At 34.7% G+C, this 24,130-nt stretch overlaps 1 protein-coding gene across 1 annotated transcript; it reads right to left on the reverse strand.

Moving 5' to 3' along the window:
• Positions 1 to 1,961: 1,961 nt before the first annotated feature.
• Positions 1,962 to 23,914, reverse strand: LOC115449731 (carbonic anhydrase 3). Its single transcript, XM_030177617.2, has 9 exons — positions 23,880 to 23,914; positions 15,249 to 15,358; positions 14,749 to 14,832; positions 14,251 to 14,305; positions 13,047 to 13,073; positions 11,657 to 11,824; positions 7,512 to 7,759; positions 2,574 to 2,786; positions 1,962 to 2,157 (listed from the first exon to the last, which is right to left on the reverse strand). The coding sequence occupies exons 2-9, from the start codon at positions 15,261 to 15,263 to the stop codon at positions 2,047 to 2,049; spliced, it is 921 nt and encodes a 306-aa protein (XP_030033477.2). The 5' UTR covers positions 15,264 to 15,358; positions 23,880 to 23,914; the 3' UTR covers positions 1,962 to 2,046.
• Positions 23,915 to 24,130: the final 216 nt, after the last annotated feature.

Raw genomic sequence — 24,130 nt, forward strand, 5'->3', positions numbered from 1 at the left:
TATCAAGACAGACATTCACATATAACAGACTTACCACCAATAATTAAAATAAGTAAAACAAAAGAGAGAAATATAAATACAAATTACTTCAGAGATTATGTTTTATTAGTCGGACAGCGTTTCGCCTTATACTAGTGCACACAATTGAATGTCCATTGAAATTAATGCCTTGGGTTTTTATACCAGTCATTTAACAGTTGGATGTCATGTCACGAACAATCAACGGCGGACCATAAGCAATATTGATACTGCTGGCTGGCTCGAGTGGAAGTTGCGGCATTCAACCTCCGTGGCATGGCTTTAGCTTTGGCTGTGGCTGTGGCTGTGGCTGTGGCTGTGGCTGTGGCTTTGGCTTTGGCTTTGGCTTGGCTTTGGCTTTGGCTTTGGCTTTGGCTTGGCTTTGGCTTTGGCTTTGGCTTGGCTTGGCTTTGGCTTGGCTTTGGCTTGGCTTAACACGTGGCTGCATGGCTGGCTTTGCTTGGCATGTGCTGCGTTGTAACATAAGTGTATATTGCCTATTAAACGTTATTTTTAAAAATTTATAGCTATATTACCTAGTAACTTCTATTAGCCGCTCAACCGGCATTAATCTTTTTGGAATAAAAAGTACTCTATTCAATCCACAGCTCACTGTCTGAGTACCATATTTCATACACATTCATTTAGTTATTAAGGTGAAACTGATTAATTAACAAACATTCAAACTCATGTATAGAAATTTTACTTAAGTATATTATGTTATCTAAGACTGAACAACAAATAAAAAATAAAACAAAAATAATGTGTTGTTAAAACTGAGTATATTTTACTATTATTTATTTGGAATATCTTGCATTACATTCACTATCCTGTAAAAGAAATTATTTTATTATTACATTTGATATTATCAGTTTTGTTAACATTAGTATTCAATGTAAGATGCCTTTGGTCTCCTAAAATAAAAAAGGAAATGTTTGTACAAACAATTTTAGATTTAACATGATTACATACTTTTGTTTGTAATTGTGTAAAATTATTGGGATTACCTACATGAAATTTTTGCTTTGTTTCCTGGATCGATATTCACATTTAGAAGATTTTGATATTTAATTTAAAGCTGCCTAAGCCCTTGATTAAGACGTCTACCAATTACTTATAACAACAATAATGTATAACTAGTAAAAATTTCTTCAGTAATCTTTATTGTTATCAAACTTTATAGGTACAAAACTTTCACCACAAAGAAACTACATAGTATTAATTGTAATGTACATAATTAAGAAAACATTGTTTAAAAAGATACCTTCATTAGTGTTTTATATTTGTTTGGCCTATCTATTTACTAATAGAAATATTACATCGAAGTAATAAAAATAAACTTGATTGACCTCAATTGTTGTCAAAAGTCGGGTTGCCAGTAGTAAAGTAGCTTATTTTTCACCGCTGAGCCCATAACACAAATTTGACTATCAAGATACAAAAACATAGGTTTGAATATTAATTCGATCATTTAGGATTTATGTTTGTTTTATTATCTGATAAGGTAGAATATTATATTTGAGTTTTCACGATGTAAAGAGGATACTATCGTCAATAGAAATTATACAGTCGTTGTATCTAAATAATTAATTTGTCTAAACGCGCATAGACGCGCTGGATTGCCGCACGTTATTTTGACAATTCGTAACATGCCCGTAAGGCGGATGTGTCACACCTCATCGTGTTCATGAAATGTCAAATTAGCATCCAGAATACTCTTACACAGTCATAACGAAACACGCCGTGTTACAAGTTCGACATTGTCGTAGAGAATCATGCCCCTGGTAGTAATATAATATATTTATGTTGCTACGGAGTTGTCACATATCTGAGATTTATATAGATTCGTAAATTTTAATCACTGCGCCACAGAGGCATTTAAATATTTATATAAAAACGAATAACGATTGATAAAAAACGTGTATTTAATATTTCTAGAATGGTAGAGTTATTACTATAAGTTGCATTCGTGTAGTAAAAAATGCAGCCATCTATGTATGATTTTAAGAATACAAATATGTATGAAGTCTATCCGAAAAAATATGTTTTTCTGTCGTTCATAGGTTGGAGTCGTCTAATCAGTAGCTTCATGGGTTCATTGTAAGGGTTCGTGAGCTTATGAGCCGCTTTCACTATATTCTGAAAAGAAACTGTGTTTAAAATGAACTTGATTTTTTTTCTAAAGTCGAAGAATAGTCTTAAATAGATTATAATCGTCGAAAAACATTGGTTAAATCGAAATTGTTTCGACGATTTAGCGAATATCGTATATAGTTACAATTTGGACACAAATATTTGAAGACATTCGTTTTTATAAATTATCGAGCAAATATCATTACATTTCGAATAGTTTTCGCGTATATTTTGAACGACATTGAATTATATATAAGTAATTGCAAAAAACATTATTTTGCAAAGAATAAAATGTCCTATTGCTTATATTTTGCTAACAAAGATACAAACACGAAACGAAGAAAAATGGATAATCTCCGACTAATAAAAAAAGACGAACCAAATAAATAACTTACTTTTTAATTCAGTAATAAAACACTTACTCTTTCTACAGGCAAACTGCGAGCTCTAACGAACCACAGAACAGCTTCCGTACAAGGGGGATAAGTCAATGACCCCTGGTAGGTAACGTACTCTTGGAATGGTGGGGTGAAGAACCCAATAGAATGGGCTGGTATGGAATAATTATTTCCAGGCCTTTTGCTCGTAGCCGCTTTCAAGATGCTCTTCAGGCCTTGTTGAGTGCGATTTGTGAACTGAAAATAGTATTATTGTCTGATTTGTATAGCGTATTTGAAAAATGTGATGATTGTTTGATTTGATTTTCAGTACAGAAATTTAATAATAGGAATAATTAGTTAGTGAATTGTTGTGTTCGACTGTCTAGAAATCTGTCAAAATTTATCTATAATTTTTTTTTCTCTCGCGTCGGCTTGGCGCGGTTTGTGCATCTGCCAAATTTATAATATTTATTTATTTTTATTTATTTCATAGCTTTATTGTACACTATAAACAAAACACAGTGCTTAATATTAAAACAATAAAGGCTGAAAGGAGGTACAATTGGCGGTCTTATCACTCGAGGCAATCATACAGACAACCATTGGATTGAATAATTATAATTGAAAAATGATTCAAATTACTTATGAGAGTAGCCAGAGAATAGAATTTGTCCTACAAAATATAGCGGTAGGCTTGTCTCCCAACACCTAAAAGACTTTTGCTCTCTTAGAACGTGGCAAAAAACACGTCACGAAAGTCCATGTCGTGTTATTGTAATTGGTCGGGGGACTAACACATGAGTCACGTGTTAGTCTCTCGACGAATCAAAATCACTATAATTACACGACATGGACATTCATGTCGTGTTTGTTATACAACATTCTAGAAGGGCAGACTTGCTCCTGGTAATATTAAAATAAGAAATCTATAAAAAACAAGTAAACAACAGTACTATGTTACATTGAATACTCTCAGAACATAAAAGGCAGTATCGATAATTAATATAAATAAAGATAGTGTCACCGAACTTTCTTCGAGATCAGAAGCATAAATAACGTTTTCAAATTGGGCTAATAAAACATCAACTAATATGATTTTCGGCGAATTTAATGTTTTCTGATGAATTACGCAATCATCGAGCTTACACAAAACTTTTCTAAGGGATCGGATATAAGATTAATATATTCTATTACAGTAATGGGACATCATAAAAAAGCGGCGATAGCCTAGTTGGGTGTGGAACGGACTGCCAAGACGAATGTCCGCAGGTTCAAATCACAAGGGCACACACCTCTGACTTTTCTAAAATCATGTGTGTATTCTTTGTGAATTTATCGTTCGCTTTAACGGTGAAGGAAAACATCGTGAGGAAACCTGCACATCTGAGAAGTTCTCTATAGGAATTTCGAAGGTGTGTGAAGTCTACCAATCCGCACTAGGCCATCGTGGTGGACTAAGGTCTAATTCCTCTCAGTAGTAGAGGAGGCCCGTGCTCAGCAGTGGGCAAGTATATAATACAGGGCTGATATTATTATTATTATATATTAATGGGACATCAGGCATAATTTACCTAACTTCTTACTTATTATAATATTCAATTTAAATATCTAGACACAAGAGGCCGAACCATGGTTGCCGAAACTCGATATAGATATTTGATGATGAATATTTTATCAGAACACAACGCCATACGATAATAATAATAACAAATATGTTATAAATTACCAAAACAATGCACGACAAATGGGAATTGTGATATAAATGCTATTTTCTGAAAGCAATGAAAATCTCATTAAGATAATATCGGTATTAAAAGAATGATGCCTTTCGTGACACAACGCAAATTATTTGCAATATTTATTGCACCCGTGCGATTTCTTTCACATCAGATGGCTAATGGCCTGTAACGACCGTGTGTGACAAACATTATTCTCGATATTAAAATTCACTGACTGTCTCAGTAGCGTAGTTGGTACGGTACGACTGCAATGTTGAGGTCTCAGGTTCGATTACCAGGTCGGGCAGTGATATTGGGTTTTTCTACGTATCAAGAATTTTGGAATTTATGCCCCAAATGGCGATATGTTCGCCCCCTATCACATCGCAGGACAGAATACAGGCGGCGAAATGCGGGTGCACTAGTTGCGCCTTTGCCTACTCCTTCGGGTATAAAAGGCGTGAGCATGTGTTTAAAAGTCATGCTGATTCCATTATGTATTTTAAACGTAAGAGATCTCATTAATATTGTACTTGTGAAAATTTTTAGGGCGTTACGATGTTTGTTTGAAGTAAACGCCGAAACTGCTGAACGGATGAAATTTAGCATTCAGGTACATCATAACCCAAATTTACGTATAGGCTACATGTACACACACTTGTACTTTGATTTAAGGGAAGGTGTATTACGTGAAAGAATTCGCGAGCAACATCTAATATTAAAAATATTTTTCAAACTGAGACTTATTTTTCAGAGTTCTCCAGAGACGTTGGCGACAAACGGAAGGTGTCGAGCAATATCGAACTTTATTTACTTGGAAAAATACGTGAAATTGCACTCCTTTTAAATCCAAGATTGAATGCAATAAAATTGACGACTCGCCTTGTAAAACGATCTTTGGGGACCTGTTTGCTGGATAAACGATTGAAAGTGATTTTTTCTTTCAAAAAACAATCCCACGAGTAAAGCATTCGAGAATATATCAAGAATTTGTTTGTTTGAATTTGTTGTATAGACAATCTTACTTCTTACATAAAAAAAAACGAAAATATTTCGATGTTTGTTGGAGTAAATGGAAAAACCGCTGTGCTGATTCAGACGAAATTCGTCAGTCTGACCATGTCCTTGATCACCATATTATGATAATATTTATTCCAGAAAGGTACACTTAGCACTTTAAAGTAAACTAAAGTCATAATAGTATATAGTTCTTTAAAATAAAGTAGCACTTTCATATCGGAAAGTCATTCACCTTTTTTTTCATGTTTGTATATTTTATACTAACCAGGGAAATAAAAAACTTGCTTTGTAGGGTGTCACTTTTGCTTTATCTTTTAAAGTTAACGTTTTTAGTACAAGTATTTATTTTTTCTCTGACATGGCGACGTTTTTCTCAGGGTATAAATTTGACCTTGACTCCAATGACTACCTTATACATTGTACCTACGATACATTTTTACTTTGATAGATATTGAATGATTTGAACTGTGTACCTTTATTCATTAGCTTTAGAAGCACTCACCTATATTTTCATAAGCCATGATGTTGATGGCCGCCTCAAAATCAACACAATCACAATTCTGAATGCATATTAATTATATCTACCGGAACGCTAATTAGAAACTACTGTGAGCCTAAAATAACAAAGAGTCAACCGCATGCTCCTAGTGTTACTAAATATGAGCTCCATTCTGTATTTAAAGGACAAATTGAAGTCAGGTATTTTGTGATATGACTAAATACTATTTTTCGTCGCCTTACTCTTTAGTCTTATTTTTTTATTTCCACATACAACTATTTTACAAGTAATAGGTACAATAGCGTAGTACAATAGTTATTATACAGGGTGTCCCAGAAAGTAGGGTCAAGCGGAGGTCCAGAGATAGAGCACCCCTTGGGCTACCCGAATCACCCCCATGTATGTTCCGCGATTTTTCATAGTTTTCGAGTTATGAATATTTTTCTGAATTTTTGAGAATTTTCGATTTGAACGATTAAATGTTTTCTTTTTAAAAAAGTAGAAGACTTATTCGAGATTTTTTTATTGCAACTAAATTTTCATTAGTTTTACTTTTTTGCTAAAATCAATCAGCTTCGTAACTTTAATGAAAATTATGAAAATATTGGTATAAAATGAAAAACTTACGTTCTATCAATTATAACTTAAATTTTCTTCTTTAATTTAAAAAAGTAAACAGGTGACTTCGTGGTTCTAAAGTAGGTCAAAAACTTCTCCAGACTCTCAACTTACATATTCATTAAAAAACACAGTCCTTCATGGTGGCTATTTTGGTTAAAATCAGCCTTAAAAGGTGGAAAATTCTTAAAATTATTATATATGTTTACTGTTCCAGACGTAGTCTTAGACGGTGTGCTACTAACCGTAGTTTTCAATACACTTCACGATAGCTATTCGATCAATCGCGAAAATGGGCCAATCAGAAAAACCTTTTTAACATGCTTACAAATGATTGATTTTGGGCGATTTTTTCTTTTTCACATTTTTTATTACTTCACGTGCCTTACATTACGCATCTGACGATCTATCTTCTCCTGACACCTTATACTTTGCACGTATCATAACTTTAAAGTAAGCCCATGCAGACGAAAGTTCGGGTGTATCATGATCTGCCGTGTTCTAAAAAATACCTCCAACATAACCATTTAGAATCAACGGGTTGGAGTAATAGACTCCAAGAGTGACGCGACCGTACACGATCCTAAATGATTGGATAATGATGTCCATACCGGACTTGATGACTATTAAACGGGAAACGACAAGGAACTGTTTGCTGATGAATTGAGTCCCAACGACTATGATGATGGAGACTTGATCCCAATTCTAGTTGGACACGTCGATTTCGATGACCACGGATCAATAGTTTGAATATAAAAATAATAAATAGAAATATATTTTAAACCTACAGACATTCATTGAACTTGCTGTCATACTTCTTGGCAGTCCATCCCACTCCCAACTAGGTTATTGCCGCTATTATGGTTTGAATAAAGCAATCGAAATAATTTGTAAGCACGTCAGACGTACATCATACGCGTATCATATTTTCTCTCATTCGTGGAGTTCTACCGAATAGATCATCCTGCACAGATGCAGTAACTTTTCAACTTTGCAAATTCAAAACGTGACCGCAATGCAATGTGTGACTAATTAATTAAACATAATTACAAATTTCGTTCTGATTCGTCCATTTTCGAATTGAATGCGCTTAGGTTTATTAATCATTAGAAAATAACTTCTAACCTTGTATATATTTACAATCCCAAGGAAAGCCAGTTTGTCTCTCGATGCCGCTGCCACGGCATCCTTGAAGGTTTTATACTCAGCAGATATGTGTAGCGCTTGGCTTTCTAAGGGGTATTGCAGGCCCCCAATCACGTGCTCCGAAGGCCAGTGGAGAGTTAGTGAGTGGAAGAGATATCTTCTGCTATGAGCCGCTCCACCGCATACTAGAGGTCGGTCTACTTTGTTCCATTTGCCGTAGAGGGTTACTGAAATAAGACATTTAGAAGCAATGAAGGGTTTTGTTTTATGCAGACCATAATTTTCGACCTACCGTTGTACTTCAATTATAGTAATCTAGTTATTTTAAATGCAGAAAAAACGTTGTACCTTTTTTTACAAGCACGCACGGAACAGTGTGAGATTTGGTATGAGTAAAGTTCATATAAAGGAGTGTAGAAAAATAAAATGTACGTATCCTTAATATATACTAGAATAATAGGTATATTAAATTCGGCGGTCGAATTTCAAGCACTAGACGATCATTAGTTATGATAATTAATACACAAGTTATTTTAAATGGAGAAAAAACGTTGTACCTTTTTTTAAAAGCACGCACGGAACAGTGTGAGATTTGGTATGATTAAAGTTCATATAAAGGAGTGTAGAAAAATAAAATGTACGTATCCTTAATATTTACTAGAATAATAGGTATATTAAATTCGGCGGTCGAATTTCAAGCACTAGACGATCATTAGTTATGATAATTAATACACAAGTAATTGTTACCAGTAAATTTCGTAAAGAAAACTGTAATGATTTGCAGTATTAACAATTAAGTGTGAAAGAAGATTGATAGAAACTATGTCATCGAAAATAATGAGAAAAATGCAATAATTAGCATTCTAATAAATAATTCACATAATATATAAACTACTAACTAAGTATCTTTGCCATTGAAAGATATTACGTATAAAATGCGACTAAATCCTGACATAACGATTTCTTCCCTGCAAGGTTGGCTCAAAGATATCGTTCTAAAGCCGTAAAGCTGTTCATTGTTCACCTTGTGGCATTAATATTATCGCTGTCTCTGTTTCTTATAGTATTATTGTACAATATTAAGCGTCGTATTCACAAACGTTACTTAGCTAAATACGGAGTTTATTAAAAATACTAGCTTCCGCTCGCAGCTTCGCCCGCGTGGATTTCGGACTTCAAAAATGGAGCCGGTCGCGAACGTTCGAGAATGTTCGTTTTACGAAGCTACTCGCTAGGTGATTCGCTAGCCTCTAGGCGCCAAGCAAGCCGCCTGCCTGTGCGTTCGCGACCTTATATATATACAAAAATAATCCTTATAGCATGATTCAGTATTCACGCATGATGGCTTATTATTAGCGTATTTCATGTATAACTTTGGTGTTTCTATACCGATTTCTATGATTCTTTTTTATGGAATATTTAATTAATAATGTTAACTTTTATAATTAGGGATGATTGAGAGTGTTATAAACGTAAGAGTAGACAAATATAATGAGAATGCTTCGAACTGCTAAGCTATCGGGAGTTACACGTGTTATTGTGAGTCAACCATAAAAGATAGACATATGCTGTGGTTGGATATTTTTTACATAATTTTAAGGAGAACATTTCCGTCATACATGATTTCTGTGTAGCTTTAACCATTAAGCTTGCACACGCGACGGAAGCTTAAAAAATGGAGTAACTTCTCCCGTTTTCCCAACATTTCCCTTCACTGCTCTGCTCCTATTAATTGTAGCGTGATGAAAAGTATACTATAACTAGCACAGGAGTATGACAAATAATTGTACCAAGTTTCGTTAAAATCCGTCGAGTAGTTTTTGTTTCTATAACGGTTATACAGACAGACAGACAGACAAAAATTTTACTAATTGTATTTTTGGCATCAGTATCGATCCCTAATCACCCCCTGATAGTTATTTTGGAAATATATTTCATGTACAGAATTGACCTCTCTACAGATTTATTATAAGTATAGATATAGATATAGATAGATAACGGGGCGCTGTGATTAGTTAATATTGAGATATATTTTTAATATTGCTTTAAATGACAAGACGAGCTTGCCTTTCGCCTGATAGTTAGCAATACGACCGCCAATAAACAGCAGTAACACCATTCAACACCTTGAATTCCGAGGCATTATTTAGTATTCCACTGCGTTCGCCATCCTAAGACATGAGATGTTAAGTCTCATTATGTTCAGTAGTTACTTTGGCTGCAATGTCCTTCCCGGAACACAACTGTGACTACATACACCTGCTTGGCGGCAGAAATAGACATTACGGTGGTACCTGCCCAGGCAGACTCTCACATATGAAAGACCTACCACCAATGAATCCCTTTACTTCAGTTGGATGTCAGGTAAACAAAGTTAAATAAAGACAGAAAACAATGAAATTTTTGACACTGCGTCCGACGAACTGTGCGAGCTAAAGTACTGTTTGTGAATATGGGTGTAAGTCCATTAAGTTCTAAGCTATTCGGATTTATTACTCATTCTGGTTTGAGTACCATAATTTTGTTTATTTATGCAGCAGTAATAAGCATTGTCGCAGCTAAAGTTATAGTTAAAGTAATAAAAATAAATGTTGAGAATAATATAACTGTTTTATCATTAAAATAACATGTCTAAGTTCAAGATGGTGTCCCTGTTCAAGATGATTCGTAGCGTCTACAACGTAGCCAGCGATTTCTTATGGATTCAGCGTAAAAAGTACCAAATCTGCATTGAAAAATCTTTGATTTCTTCTTCTTAGAAGACATTAGCATATACAAACAGCTTATTGGTATTCCGTCGAGAAGTGCAATCTACCTGCGCTCGAGACAAATATAGTAACAAGCAATGTGACGCCAAATTCACCGTGAATTGTCAATTGTATTTTGTTTTTTAAGCGGCGATAGCCTAGTTGGGTGTGGAACGGACTGCTACGACGAATGATCGCAGGTTCAAATCCCAAGGGCACACACCTCTGCTTTTTCTAAAATCATGTGTGTATTCTTTGTGAATTTATCGTTCGCTTTAACGGTGAAGGTGCACCTGCACATCTGAGAAGTTCTCTATAGGAATTTCGAAGGTTTGTGAAGTCTACCAATCCGCACTAGGCCAGCGTGGTGGACTAAGGCCTAAGCCCTCTCAGTAGTAGAGGAGGCTTAGTTATTTTCTGGTCGATCCCGATAATTAATCCAAATAATTTAAAAGCGTTGTTATCTAACTTTATTTCTAATTGATCCATTTTCTTTTTTTTCTTGGTCGATTTGGATCGGTCGTGAAAATGCACCATACATACATGGGCGCCGCCAAGATTAGTAAGAGAGGGGTTCATCTACACGTACGTAGTACATTACATAATATCATTAAGTATTTTTTTGCAAATTCAAATCGGTCGGGTTTTTGAAAATGCAAATGCAAAATAAAAAAACCTCTTTGGTCGATAATCCCCATTGTTGCATATTTATCCAGTGGCTTATGTTTATTGTCATTTATTTCTGTCCAGGGGGATACATGTGCACCTAGCACGCTAATCGCTACGCCCAAGCACACATACATACTCATGGATTTTATGCCCGAAGGGATAGGCATAGGCGCGCTCTGGTGTATCCACTTTCCACCGTGCGCAATTCATCCTGTGATAAGCCTTATCATTTTTTTATTTACTTATGTTAAAGTGTACAGACTTAATGCTGACATTCTCTACTAGTTGGTGCAGAAATTATTTTTAGTTTTCTTCCACAGAAGTCTAAGTGCATCTGTATGAAATAGCAATCTCCCAAGCCTTGAGGGAACGATCATTCTGTTTCAGAGTGCAATTTGCGTGTTACAGTTACCTCGAATAAATTGTCCAGTATGAGATTCATTGCATGTATTTATCATGTAGGATTTTACTTGTTCGTGATTTTCTTTATTTTGTTTTATTTATTATTACATTGGAGTTTGGCATTCATGTCCGATATGGCGAGAGGCTCGTCCTCTATCGTACCATAGAACGGAACACACAATTAAATAGTTTACAATGGCAGTATTTTGACAAAAACAATGTTAAAAAAGTGGTCACACATTTAAGCTCGATTTGTGAAGAAGCATTGACGTAATATGACCAAACATCGTTAAAAAATCAACTTACAGCTCTGGCTATCCCGCACCACCCTCATGGACTTGGCTGGCACATTATAGTTGCAGAACAACAGTCGCCTGGCACCCCTCGCCTTCACCAGACCGCTGGCCGGCAGGTTCACAGGCGACTGAGATCTGCCGGCACATTCCGGAAATAATGTGGACCATTTGTTCTGATCTGCAATGAAAATTCTATTATTTGTAGGGGGACTATCTGTTTATAGTCTTAGTTTAAAAATCTTGGTCATTTTGATACTGTCTCTTAAGAATACAAGCTTGTGAAAAACGTAAACAGCTGAACGGAATTGGGTGAATTGGTACACGGACAGACCACGTCCTGGGTTAACACATAGGATACTTTTATTCCGGTTATTTGCTCCCACGGGAAATAGAAAGGGTGAGGGAGAAAGGCTTTTCACGTGGGCAAAGCTGCGAGCAATACTAAGTTTTTAAAGTTCTTGGGAAATACTTAAACGATAATAGCTACCAGCTTTTCATGTAGTCTGTGGTATTGTCTATATTACTCGGCGCTAACAAGATACGATATATCGTCGTTGTAGGTGGAGAACTAAATAACTCGGATTTTGGCTATTTTGGACTTTCATCACTTTTGTGTTGCCCAAAACATGGCGCATATTTTGGCCTAACAAGCATTTCATTATCTTATCCCGTTTCGAAATTATAGCTATTTTTATGTTAAAAGTGGAGAAATAAATATATTCAAATAATATATATTTTGCTGTAGAAAAATATATATTATTTGAATATATTTGAAATTATTTACTAATTAAATAATAAAATCAATAAACTGCGACTTATAATCTGTTCAATAGTAAAGAAATTAAATAAAATGAGTTGTTTAATTCTTTCTCGAGTCTATTGTTTGTAAACAAAATTAATCAAGTGTGTAGAAGAACTAAACAACTTGATTTGTTTAATTTAGACATTCAAAATCCTAATGGTATTCACTTTAATAAACTCTATAATTGTAATTATTTAACCTTATAATTACTTTTACCATATGGTTTCTAGTGTGGCAAAACTAAATAACTATACGAGTTATTTAGTTTATTTCAGCAAACTTACAAAACATTGTTGTGGCAGAATTAAATAAGAAGTTTTTATTTTTTTATATTTTTATTCTTGAGGTCAGAGTTTTTTTTGTTCATGCATAATATAATAGATAATAAGAGCCAAGATATATAAAAATACCGACATTAAAGTTATTTATAGTTTTTTAGTAATGCTTAAAAATAACGAAAAAAAAAAACAGTTAATCGCGTTTATCTCGAAACTAGAAATTTTGAGTTATTTAGTTCTCCACCTACAACGACGATATTATTTATATCAAAATCACTTAACTGATATTATAACAATAACAAATTCATCGGAACTCTCACCTTTGTAATCCCACGCCTTTAGATTACCTAGAATTATGTAGGAGTTATTAATTATTTATAAATTCCAGAAACAATTTAGGCGCTATAACAGAGGTAAGTATGATTTTCTCAGAAAACACAAGTTACAGTTGCTTATGAATACCAATTTGAAGAGCCCTTCAAGATTAGGACAAGTAAAGGTACACGCGTCAGACTGTAAACTACGCGCGTCGAGCAGTTTTCGGCTGATAATGAAGTTTTGCAAAGGTTTCCTTTGACAATTATAACTAATAAAGGTGCAAAACAATGCTACGAATGATTTATTTGCGTTCGCTGCGCTGTTTTTCACTGAGGGACCTTCATCTAAGAATAAAAATTGAATTTGCTTGCCCATAAATGATTCGCGTTCGCCACGTTTTTTCAGCTATGTGACCTTTATCTAAGAATTAAAATTTGCTTGCATTCACACAAACGATTATTGCGGCTGATTCAAAATCTGACTGTTATAACCTATCACTGCGTCTGCTCGTGTATTGACCGCGCGTGGCTCGCTTGAAAATCACACACGCTCTAAACAAGAACGCCATCCCAAACTGCTCAAACGGTACTATTCGCTTTGTTCAGCTTTGGTTGGTGTTCAACATAGTTGGTTCAATAGTTGCGCGACATCTGTCGTATTGTCGCCTTTGTAGCATAAACTATTATATTTGTGTCGCTTCGCGGAGTTTCGGACGATATCCAATGAACCGAAACGATTCGCGAATGAGAACAGTTTGCTCAATGTTTAACTACCGACCATTTTGTACAGACGTATATTAATATTGATATTAAAAACCCTATACCATATTCAGGAAAAGAAAATATAGAATGTAAACAAATATGTATGTAGATATTAAATTATCTATATTATATACGTTGTTATTGGAAAAATCGGACTTAAAGGGTTATTTAAAATTTGGTTCGCCCCCCCCCCGCGTATTAAAACATTCCTGTAAATCCCGCTGATTTTCACTGGAATAAAAACTAAAATAACACAGAACATGGTCTATTTGTCTGCTAAATACCATCAGGATCCGATCAGCAATTGCTGCGTTAACTACTTACAAAATTTTGATTTTTTCCAAAGAAATCGCTATTAAAACGTGTAAGGAGACAAAGCGCTTTAATTATACTTAGTTTTATTCCCTGAATATGGCATTAGGGTATAATAAACATGAAATATTACTTAAAAGTGGCGTCACTGTCTCTACACCGCTGGTTGCACGTTTACCGAATAAATACTGAAACAAAGAACATTTATTGTACATTGGAACCATTAAAGCAATATTTGATATTCCGTACAGAGCGAAAAGACAACGCACTAATGATTCACGAACGTAACAACAATTACATTTTATGTTACATAGTTTTACGTTCGATACAAGAAATTCTTTTGATCGAGCCATTTATTTTTATTAGTTGTACCACGAGCATATATACGTAGAAAGCATCAGATTACTTAGGAGTTGGATGTACGTACTATATAATATAGGTTATTATATCGGGAATTGTTTTGTTATTTCGCATATTCCGCATTTGCTCAACACTTTACCATTTATATAGAGTAACTAGGAAGGTAAAAATTTACTGAAGGTTCATTTAAAACACTTGATTGAAACATAATAATATTGCTTCTAACAACTGAGGTTATTTTGTTGTGTATTTTGTATTACTATTTACTTACGGAATTCCGTGGAGTTTTCATTTCGTGAAACCAACTCATGTCTGGAAACGTCGTGGGAAGATGGAAAACCCACACAGTTTTCGGCTAAAATAACAAATATAAATTAAATCGTATATTTGCTACCTGTTGATAACTGGCTCTTTACTCGGTAAGATTAGAATATATGTTTTTCCGTCATAAGAAAAAATACGTTTTTACATAGAATTATATACGGAAAAAAGTGTTTACGCGAATGTTACATATTAAAGTAAAACTGTTATCCTGATTTTATTAAGGTTTTTATTTTATTTTTTACCACCGAATTTTGCGATGACAAACACCTGAATCCCCCTGTGACCATGAAGGCTGCAAAGTCTTCCTGATTTGTCGAAAACCGCGATAAAAACCATAAAACCAGTTTAATTTCAACGTGGTTACACGCTGTTACACGCGGCTCTACCAGCTTGGAGTCTAATCATAGAAATTACTTGCAGTGAACAACAGCTGTTGCAAAGACTCACAAAGCCGTATTTCATCCGATCCCTGGCTTCGTTGTCCAGTTGCCTTTGGATGTCATCCGCATCGTCGTAAAGTGTGTTCGCTCGGGACGTTGTCTGGTCTTGTGTCAACTCTGAAATCCAATGAAAGCTCCAAGGGATATTGTTTTAAGGTTATTTATATGGAGTGTTTGGTATTGGCCGCCGTGGTCGAAATTCAGGTAGTAGGTTATGGTTATAATTATTTGGAGTCGAACGGATGAATGAATGAAATTAATGAATCATGGATGGTTTTATGTGTGATTCAATGGGTGGTAAATTTTGAATGTAATGAGTAATAAGTAATGATTTCTGATTTGTTGTGACTTGGTTTAATTAGCAAACCAGTTGCGTCTGTGCATCGATGTTTTGAAGTCGAACTACATCTCTTATTTTACAACAATTATAAAATAAAATTACAATTACATTTCCTCAATAAATTACAAAGTTAAAAAGGAACATTCAAGAACGATGGCAAATTAAATATTTTATGTTCCCTTCACGTTGCAAAAGCAATTTTAGGTAACCGCAATAATGAACAATTCCGCTGAATCATAAAGTTGAATTGTAATTTTAGCACCAGCCGCTAAATGTTAACCGATAATAAAAAATCTGTAAGCTGTAATATACCGTTTTATAGCTATGTTCGGAGCCAATTTGAATTTTATTAGGCGGCTTATGAAACGTTCTGTTAAATCTAGATTTCATTGTCGGCATAAAAACCACTAGATTCATTGATCGCGCATTATATGAAAATTGTGAGAGCGTATGCTGAAATCATCACATAGTTTTTTTATTTCTTTGAATGAAGAGACGAGCTTGCCGTTCGCCTGATGGTAAGCAATACGACCGCCCATAAACAGTATAAACACCATCCAGCACCTTGAATTACAAAGAATTGTTAGGTATTCCACTGCGCTCGCCCTCCTGAGACATAATGACATCTTAATATTATGTCCAGTAGTAACACTGGCCACAATATATATTTGCCATAGTTAACACGGTGTGAGTGCGCATGTCACATATTATGTACTAGAGATTCATTATAGGTATTTATACTTAATATTGGTACTTATTTATTACTTTTTGTCCTTGTTATTTTATTAACAGTACCTAATTTTTGCATGTTCCGACCTTTGTAGTATATTTTCCATGTTCCCCTTATAACTCATGCGCTAAGATGCATGGCATGAATGTTCAAGGCCTTTTTCTCAGGAGAGGGTCTTAAGCTAATTTATTAACTATGATGTTATAGCAAAAAAGTATTACTGATTTTAATACTAACTCGAAGAGCAATTACCATGTGTTTTACAAAACTACAAGGCTATTTAGGCGCATCGATCAAGTACAAAACAATATAATATTGGATACACATAAATCATTATTCTTCTCGTATAATAATAAGCCCGTATTTATATCTTGTTAAACGAAGCGTCGTATGCCAATTAAAAAAGTAATTAAAGGGAATGCCGAGTACACAACGTATCGCTCATTAATGAAAAACGATTACGAAGTTTCGTCACACACGGCCGATCAGGGGCCACTCAGGATCTGTTCAATGTCTTTCATTAAGAAGCTTCCCCGAACGAGCGGCCTTGAGCAATTCGCTCAATATTTGACGGCGCGCAAGCTACATTCGGGAATATGCAAAGATTTACGAATGACTTCTTTAAAAACTATTCTTAGGTCTTTATGATAATTTTAAGCTATCAATATATTTCTGATTGTTTATATAATGGCGGTGTACTGTAGAAGATGTTACGTAATCAACAATTTTACTGGCATTTAGATCATGAGATTGACGAAACAATATCCATACTATAAAAAAAATTAACAGTGTTACTTATAAACTTGTTTTAGCGTTAAGAGGTGGTTAAGAATTGCTTAAGTAGCTGTCAAAAACATCACCGGTTCCTAGTTTGAACCTAATGAGATGGCAAGATAGCGGGTTTTCACCTACACCTGATCGAGTAAATTTGTATTTTAACTAAGCATCACTATGCGCAATTTTTATTAGTAAGACTGAAATAATGATGTTTATCTAAAAATGCAGTTATCGCGCTGTTTTGCTGGAAGAGCATCTTAAACGCTTTGTGCAATAAATAATTCCAATCCGTTCTTTTAGTTCCATCGCGTAAACGAAATAATCAGATTTTTCAAAATGTTTAAAAATAGCTTATTATGATGGTTTATTTTCTTGATCAGATCAAAGATTAAAATTGACAGCGTATTGAAAATAGTCGAAAGTACGTCTCGGGAGGTTTTCAAATTGAATCGTTCGTTCAACCCTTTTTTCAACACAGGAGAATCAATATCCAGATATCTGTCCGGCGCACTTGACTAAACTGTTTTACCGACAAAAACCCCACTATGCTGCACTATCGCCCTTATGTCAAAGGTCGTAGTGTAGGCACATGTGCTCGGTCGGTAGTGTTAATTTTCGCATTTTACTCGTTCATAAGAATAAGAGTTTTGGGTAGTACTGATTTGCTAGCACCGTGAAGGACTGCACTGAGCTGAAAAATATAACTTTAACTCGAGAATCTAACCCAAAATCTAACACCACAGTTGTACCACGTAAGCAACCACAGCACTACCGAGGTCTTTTAATGTATTTGTCATTTTTTTGTATAGTGCGTTGTACACAATCCAGTCCAGATTTTGAAAGTAGCCTTGTACCCAAACCTTTACACAGATAAATCTCAATTAAGGCAAACGATGAATGAACAAATTGAGTGAACAGAAAACGTATACAAATGATGTTAATTAATAATCACGGAATTTGTTACAAGTCAATTAATTAAATTACATGATATTAGACTTTATAAGGATGGGTTTATGAATACAAGTGCTTTGGGTATTACATTGATGGCTCTCACGTATTAGAATGTTAATAAAAATATTGTTACGCGCTGCTATCCTAGCCGATGACATCGGGCGTTTCCGGAAGTATTCGGCTGCGCGGGCAGGCTGGCAGAAGAGAAGATATGTCACGTGGCGACTATTCTATTATTATTCTCTCTGGCTGGACGTTGTCAAAAGAATGTCTAAAATTGTATTCTGTAATTATTTTGCTAATATAATGTTTACTGTAAAAGAGCGTTTTACATTCAGAAGTGGGATTATACAAATGATAATTTGAAGTTACATTGAATTCGAATGTGAAGAGAACTATCGGAATAAATCTGTGATGAATCATTGAATGCCAAAATTAAAATTACCAGATTCTCAGATTTTTAGTTACCATGGCAACGTCTACGTCTGTTGAAGTAAATATGTTGGGAATGCATATGGAATTGATGTCTGCACATTAGTACGATTAACGACATTCATAACAAAACTTCGTTATGCCTGCTGCTTGGCTCACTGGAGAGGGTGTTTTCTTAGAAACTAAATCATTGGAGACAGGAATGACTGGAGTCATGTGAAGTCAAATTAGTGGCGCAACACTTCAGGCTGACAATGCGAACGTGCGTAACTGTTTATTTTATTTAATCTGATCTGTCTGTGGCCGTGAGCCTTTTGATAATATTCTATCTGCAGCCGTGACCATTTTGATCATATTCTGTCTGTAGCAATGACCATTCTGGTCATATTCTGTCTGTAACCATGAGCATTCTGATCATATTCTGTCTGTAGTCATGAGCATTCTGATCATATTCTGTCTGTGGCCATGAGCCTTCTGATCATATTCTGTCTGTAGCCATGAGCATTCTGATTAGTGTTACTAGGTCCTATTTGTTTGAAATCGGGCAACAGGTATAACAAATCGGGATCCAGGTTGAAGGTCGAAACACAAAAAAAAAGAAAAAATACTGCAAGTCATACTAATGTTGGTTTTCATTGCAATTTCTGTTTTAACATCGAATCATAGATCACAATACAGTCGCGTCTCTAAACAACAGAACAAAATAAAACTATACCTACAGGGCTAGTGATGTGATGTGTTGTTTATTTTTTTGATAATAATGTTTTTGATAAATTTATTGATTTTCGGGACATTTAATGTCCCAATCAGTCGCAAATCGGGACGCGTCTCCAGAACTCTGATAAACGGGATATTCCGCGCACATCGAGACACCTGGTAACACTACGTCAGAACATACTCTGTCTGATTTGACTGCTTTATTTTACTGATCTGCTTCATTAATTCTGTTTTACTTAATTTCTTTTCTGTTTTCTAGTTCTGTTTCTGGTTTAGTGTTTATATTTAATTATAAACTATATATAATATCTGTGAATTCATTAATCTTACATGGAAAGCTTACAGTCTGACATAAAGAGATTAAGCTACAATATACGGCAGGAGTACAATATTATGTGATTTGTGGTATACGAGGTTCCCAAAAATCCATTCAACTGTGTTGATGTATAAATGCAATTTAGGAAAACAGAGTAAAGAAAATAAGACAGAGCAAACGTTGTTGTTTAGAAATGTAATATAATAATATAATATAACATACATATCTTCTGTTCCAGATACCCTCACTGATCTGGTTTGGAGCATGATAAAAAAAACTACTCTGTCTGTACTTGGACTCTGGATAAATTGAAAAGCACTGGCTTATTAATTGAAATGTTTGGTATTCTTACATAGCACTTACGCAATGGCTCTGAACAATTGATGCTCTCTAAGTATACTAATAAGGTACAATATGTGAGCAATATTTCTGCGAATGAATAAGGGTACAATATGGTGACTCTGAAATGGTATACTGGATTGTGTTGCCGTACTAGCTGTAACACTAAGCTTGCTTGGTTAACCTTCGCTCAATTTTTTTGATAAACAGTGGGAATGGTAATCTGAGATTGCAAAAACATTTGTATTTGTCTTTGAGTATTCTTGCAATTTTGAAGTGTACCATGGTGGTGGTGGTTTATTGTTGGTAATAACATTATGAACAAAAAAAAACGTAAAATATCAGATAAAACCTTACGACTGACATATATTATACTGCTTATGATAAGTTATTTTCTGTTAACCTGTTGAGTTGTAGAAATATTTTAACCGTGGTTTTATCGAGCAGACATGCACAAGGAATTCATGTCATGATGATACTTCAGAGATGGATGTCTTCTGATTTTAGTGGGTCATTAGAAGCTGATGTTTTAATCAAATAGTTAAAAAAAAAGTATGTTTAGAGTTCAGTTATTGTCATTTTGTATATATGTAATTATATGGCGAGAAATTACAAGTAGTGTTATAATAATAAAAAAAAAGTTGAAACATATTCGGTAGAAGTAGCGACGGATGTGTGCTTCAGTATCGATACTATTTACGGAGCCCAATTTACGGAATGTAATTATGTACAAATCCTGGTTCCGATGAGTTGCCAACATTGTGTAATGCATATGAAAATTGCTGTAGTTGTTTTTATTCCATGTTGGCCATGTTCTCTCTGTGCTGGTTGTTTATATAAGCGGAACATACACGTGTAGCTAACGCTGTACTTGAGTAGTGTAATTGTAAATCACATGTCTCCACATCGGCTTCGATCGCCAGTGACAGTTTTTTATAAACACAGGGGTAACGGTTAAGTCTGCTGGTTCTCTTAGTTGAATCTGGTCCAGTGTCTTGGTTATGCCTGCGATATAGAACCACTTTAGCGAGGACTTTATAGATATTTGACATCAATTTGTAGACCTATAGTTATTTATTCAAACTGTTAAGATTTATAGTCTTCTTAGTGTTTCTTATATTTTAAATAATATCCCATTTAGGAAGTGTCTTGACACACGTGGCTTAACTGACTATTCGACTCATAGTTACGGGGTAGACTGCGCTTTCAATTGGTTTTCTGTTATAACAAACGAAAGTTTTGAAGATCCCGAGATCTCTGTCGTATTTTTAGTTGTTTCGTCCGATTTGATCTTGAATGTTGCTATGCTCTCTGGAGTCCGTCATTCATCGAACATATTCAGAGATTGGTATGAGAGCCCAGAAGCAGTTTCTGTATCATTTTTCACACGTGAATAACCACTGCCACAGTTTACAAAGCTACGAATCTAGACTTGCTCAATTTAAAATCAGTTTTTTGAATAAAGACGCGAGATGGCAGATATCATTTTTTTATTTTACAAAAATGGGTTAACGTTGACATTGATAACTCTGTTTTGTTAATGAAACTTAATTTTGCTGATTCTCGTTCTGGCAACCGTCTCCATAACAGAGTGACTTTCAACTTGCCAACACGGCGAATCAATTATAGTCATCACTTGCCTTTGTGGCGAATGTATCAGTCCACAATAATATGCTTCAAGAAATTTGTATTTTAGCGGTAAAGTACCTCAGATTAAGAAACTTGGAATAATAAATTCTGTCCCTAATTTGTGACTTCAACTAATTCGTTATTACTAATTCAAACACAATGTAACTTGTTTCCTAATTTACTTTTATTGCATGTAGAGTTCACTTCTCGAAAGTCGTGCACCCAGTTCTGTTGCTAATGTATCCGTTCTTAATTTGGAGTCTGTACATCTTATGTTATCGATAGGGTTAGAAGAGCTAGTAATAAAAAAAATGTTCTTTTCAATCTTCTTGTGTAGTCGTATAATAGTAATTGTTGTCCACTGACTTGAAATTAATTTATTCTTAAGACCTCAGTCAATAACTATGTGAGTGTAGGTGTTAATAATGTCCCTGTTCTCGATGAGAAGTTCATTGCTGATGTTCTCTGCACCTGGAGTTTTATTTGACTACTTTTATGTTTCAGAGATTGTCTCCGGTACCGGTTCTTTAATGGTCGGATCTGTTGTTTCTGTAGTATTTCTGCATGTGTATAATTCTTGGATGCATTAAGTAGCTTTGATAGAGACTCTCGTATTGTGGTTTCTATTATGCCGTTTTTATCCTTTATGCTGGGGATCTAATCTCTTTTCGCTGTCTGTATTTTCCCGTCTTTTTTTTCTTAATGCCTCTGGTCGTTTGAATGCATTTTTTTCTGTGTTTATAATCTGGAAGCATGGCAATCTTCCGCATGTTAGTTTTAAATATTTTATTAATTTCAGTTATGACTTTTCTAACGCTTCTTGCCTTTATGCTGTGTTACTCGTAAACCATTTGATTAATTGATTTGATTGAGTTGGTATATGTTGCGTATGCTTATTTATATGTATGAATCGTGTGCTGATAAGTCCTTATTGTGTGTTTTATTATCTTGTGTGTTAACTTCCTTTGCGACTTCTATGGAGTTCTTTAGTTGTGCTTCTCATTCCTTTTCATTTGCTGCTGTCTTACTAATTGGAGGTTTTGCTTTGAAAGGTTTAATTGTTCTGGGTGTTATTTTAAACTTAAGTTTGGTTCTCAGCATTCTATGATTGCTACTAGTATTCAGCATTAACTGTATGTAAACTTGGATAAATAGAATGAAGGTCTTTGGTTGCTGGGAATGAAGTAAGGAAACGGGGTTTAGGTACTAACGTAAAATAAATTATATACACATATAGCGTGAAAGTTAATTGCAAAATGGATAAGTTGTTGGATATTGTGGATACGCAAGACTTGATTGGTTTATTAAAGAGTTAATCGATCAGAAATAGTTAGTGATTTACTGGTAAAAATGTTTAAAATATAAGTATCCGATTCAGTTCTGCTTTCTCAAATTTATTTTTGTGAATACCTTTGGTATTCACTTTGCAGGATGGCCGATGTTACGCGCCGCTATCCTAGCCGATGACATCGGGCGTTTCCGGAAGTATTCGGCTGCGCGGGCAGGCTGGCAGAAGAGAAGATATGTCACGTGGCGACTATTCTATTATTATTCTCTCTGGCTGGACGTTGTCAAAAGAATGTCTAAAATTGTATTCTGTAATTATTTTGCTAATATAATGTTTACTGTAAAAAGAGCGTTTTACAATATATTACAAGCGCATATTTTAATTAAATATTAATGTTTTAGTTAATACTTAAAAAAACATTTATAATCTATTTAAATTACATAGGTAGTTGAAAAATTATTTTATTTACCACAATTAATGTTTATTATAAGGGATCTCATGTAAAATCTTTTTTTAATTTAGGACCCAATGCACAGGAGTCATCGATGTTTCAAAAATTCACTTTAAAGTAAATCATTTAAAATTTATATTTTGTTATAAAGGCAAGTCACTAGTACCATTATTTATCAATGTGGAAGAGGTAAACAAAGTGTAAAGATCGCAGGTTCAAAGCACTTAGTGTCTGGCGTCTGCCTGCTTCTATGAGATAAGAGAGCTAATATGTATGAAACATTATAACTTTAGCATCATACGGAAAATTGAGAATGGGAAAGAAAATATTTGTCACACTTTAATTTATTGTTGGCGTATGGTTTCATCTCGTGACATCATAAAAAAAAACCACAACTGCCACGCACAATGGCCCGACCTACAACGGACTAAGTACGAAAAAACGAACTCCTCAACATAGAACATAGTCAAAAAAGGAGCTGCAACCTATCGTCAGTTTAATCTAACTAATATTAATACTTTGATCGCATTAGAGTGCACAATTCGACTTTTATACCACGAAAGATCATTCACACGCGGATTCGCAGGCAAAACTCAGTAATGAATATTCCCAAAACTCATTCTTATCACGTTGCACGGTAAGCTACGCTCGTTGATGTAAAGGATTACCTGCATACTCCAATGTTTGTGCGAAAAATAAAATACAAAAACCCTAATCTTCCCATCAGCAACCATATAATACAAATTGGAGTCACGCAAACAAAAACTCAATTTAAAAGAGACGTCAACAAGTCCGAAATGTCATGCAATGTTTGATTTATTGTTGAAATGAGTATTTACTGATTTCGTGTATGATCGTTAACATTTCCGACGACGGAAACGAATTACTTATAATTTGGAAAATAAATACACATCTCGTT

This window comes from Manduca sexta, unplaced genomic scaffold (genome assembly GCF_014839805.1).
Source record: "Manduca sexta isolate Smith_Timp_Sample1 unplaced genomic scaffold, JHU_Msex_v1.0 HiC_scaffold_1070, whole genome shotgun sequence".
Lineage (NCBI taxonomy): Eukaryota > Metazoa > Arthropoda > Insecta > Lepidoptera > Sphingidae > Manduca > Manduca sexta.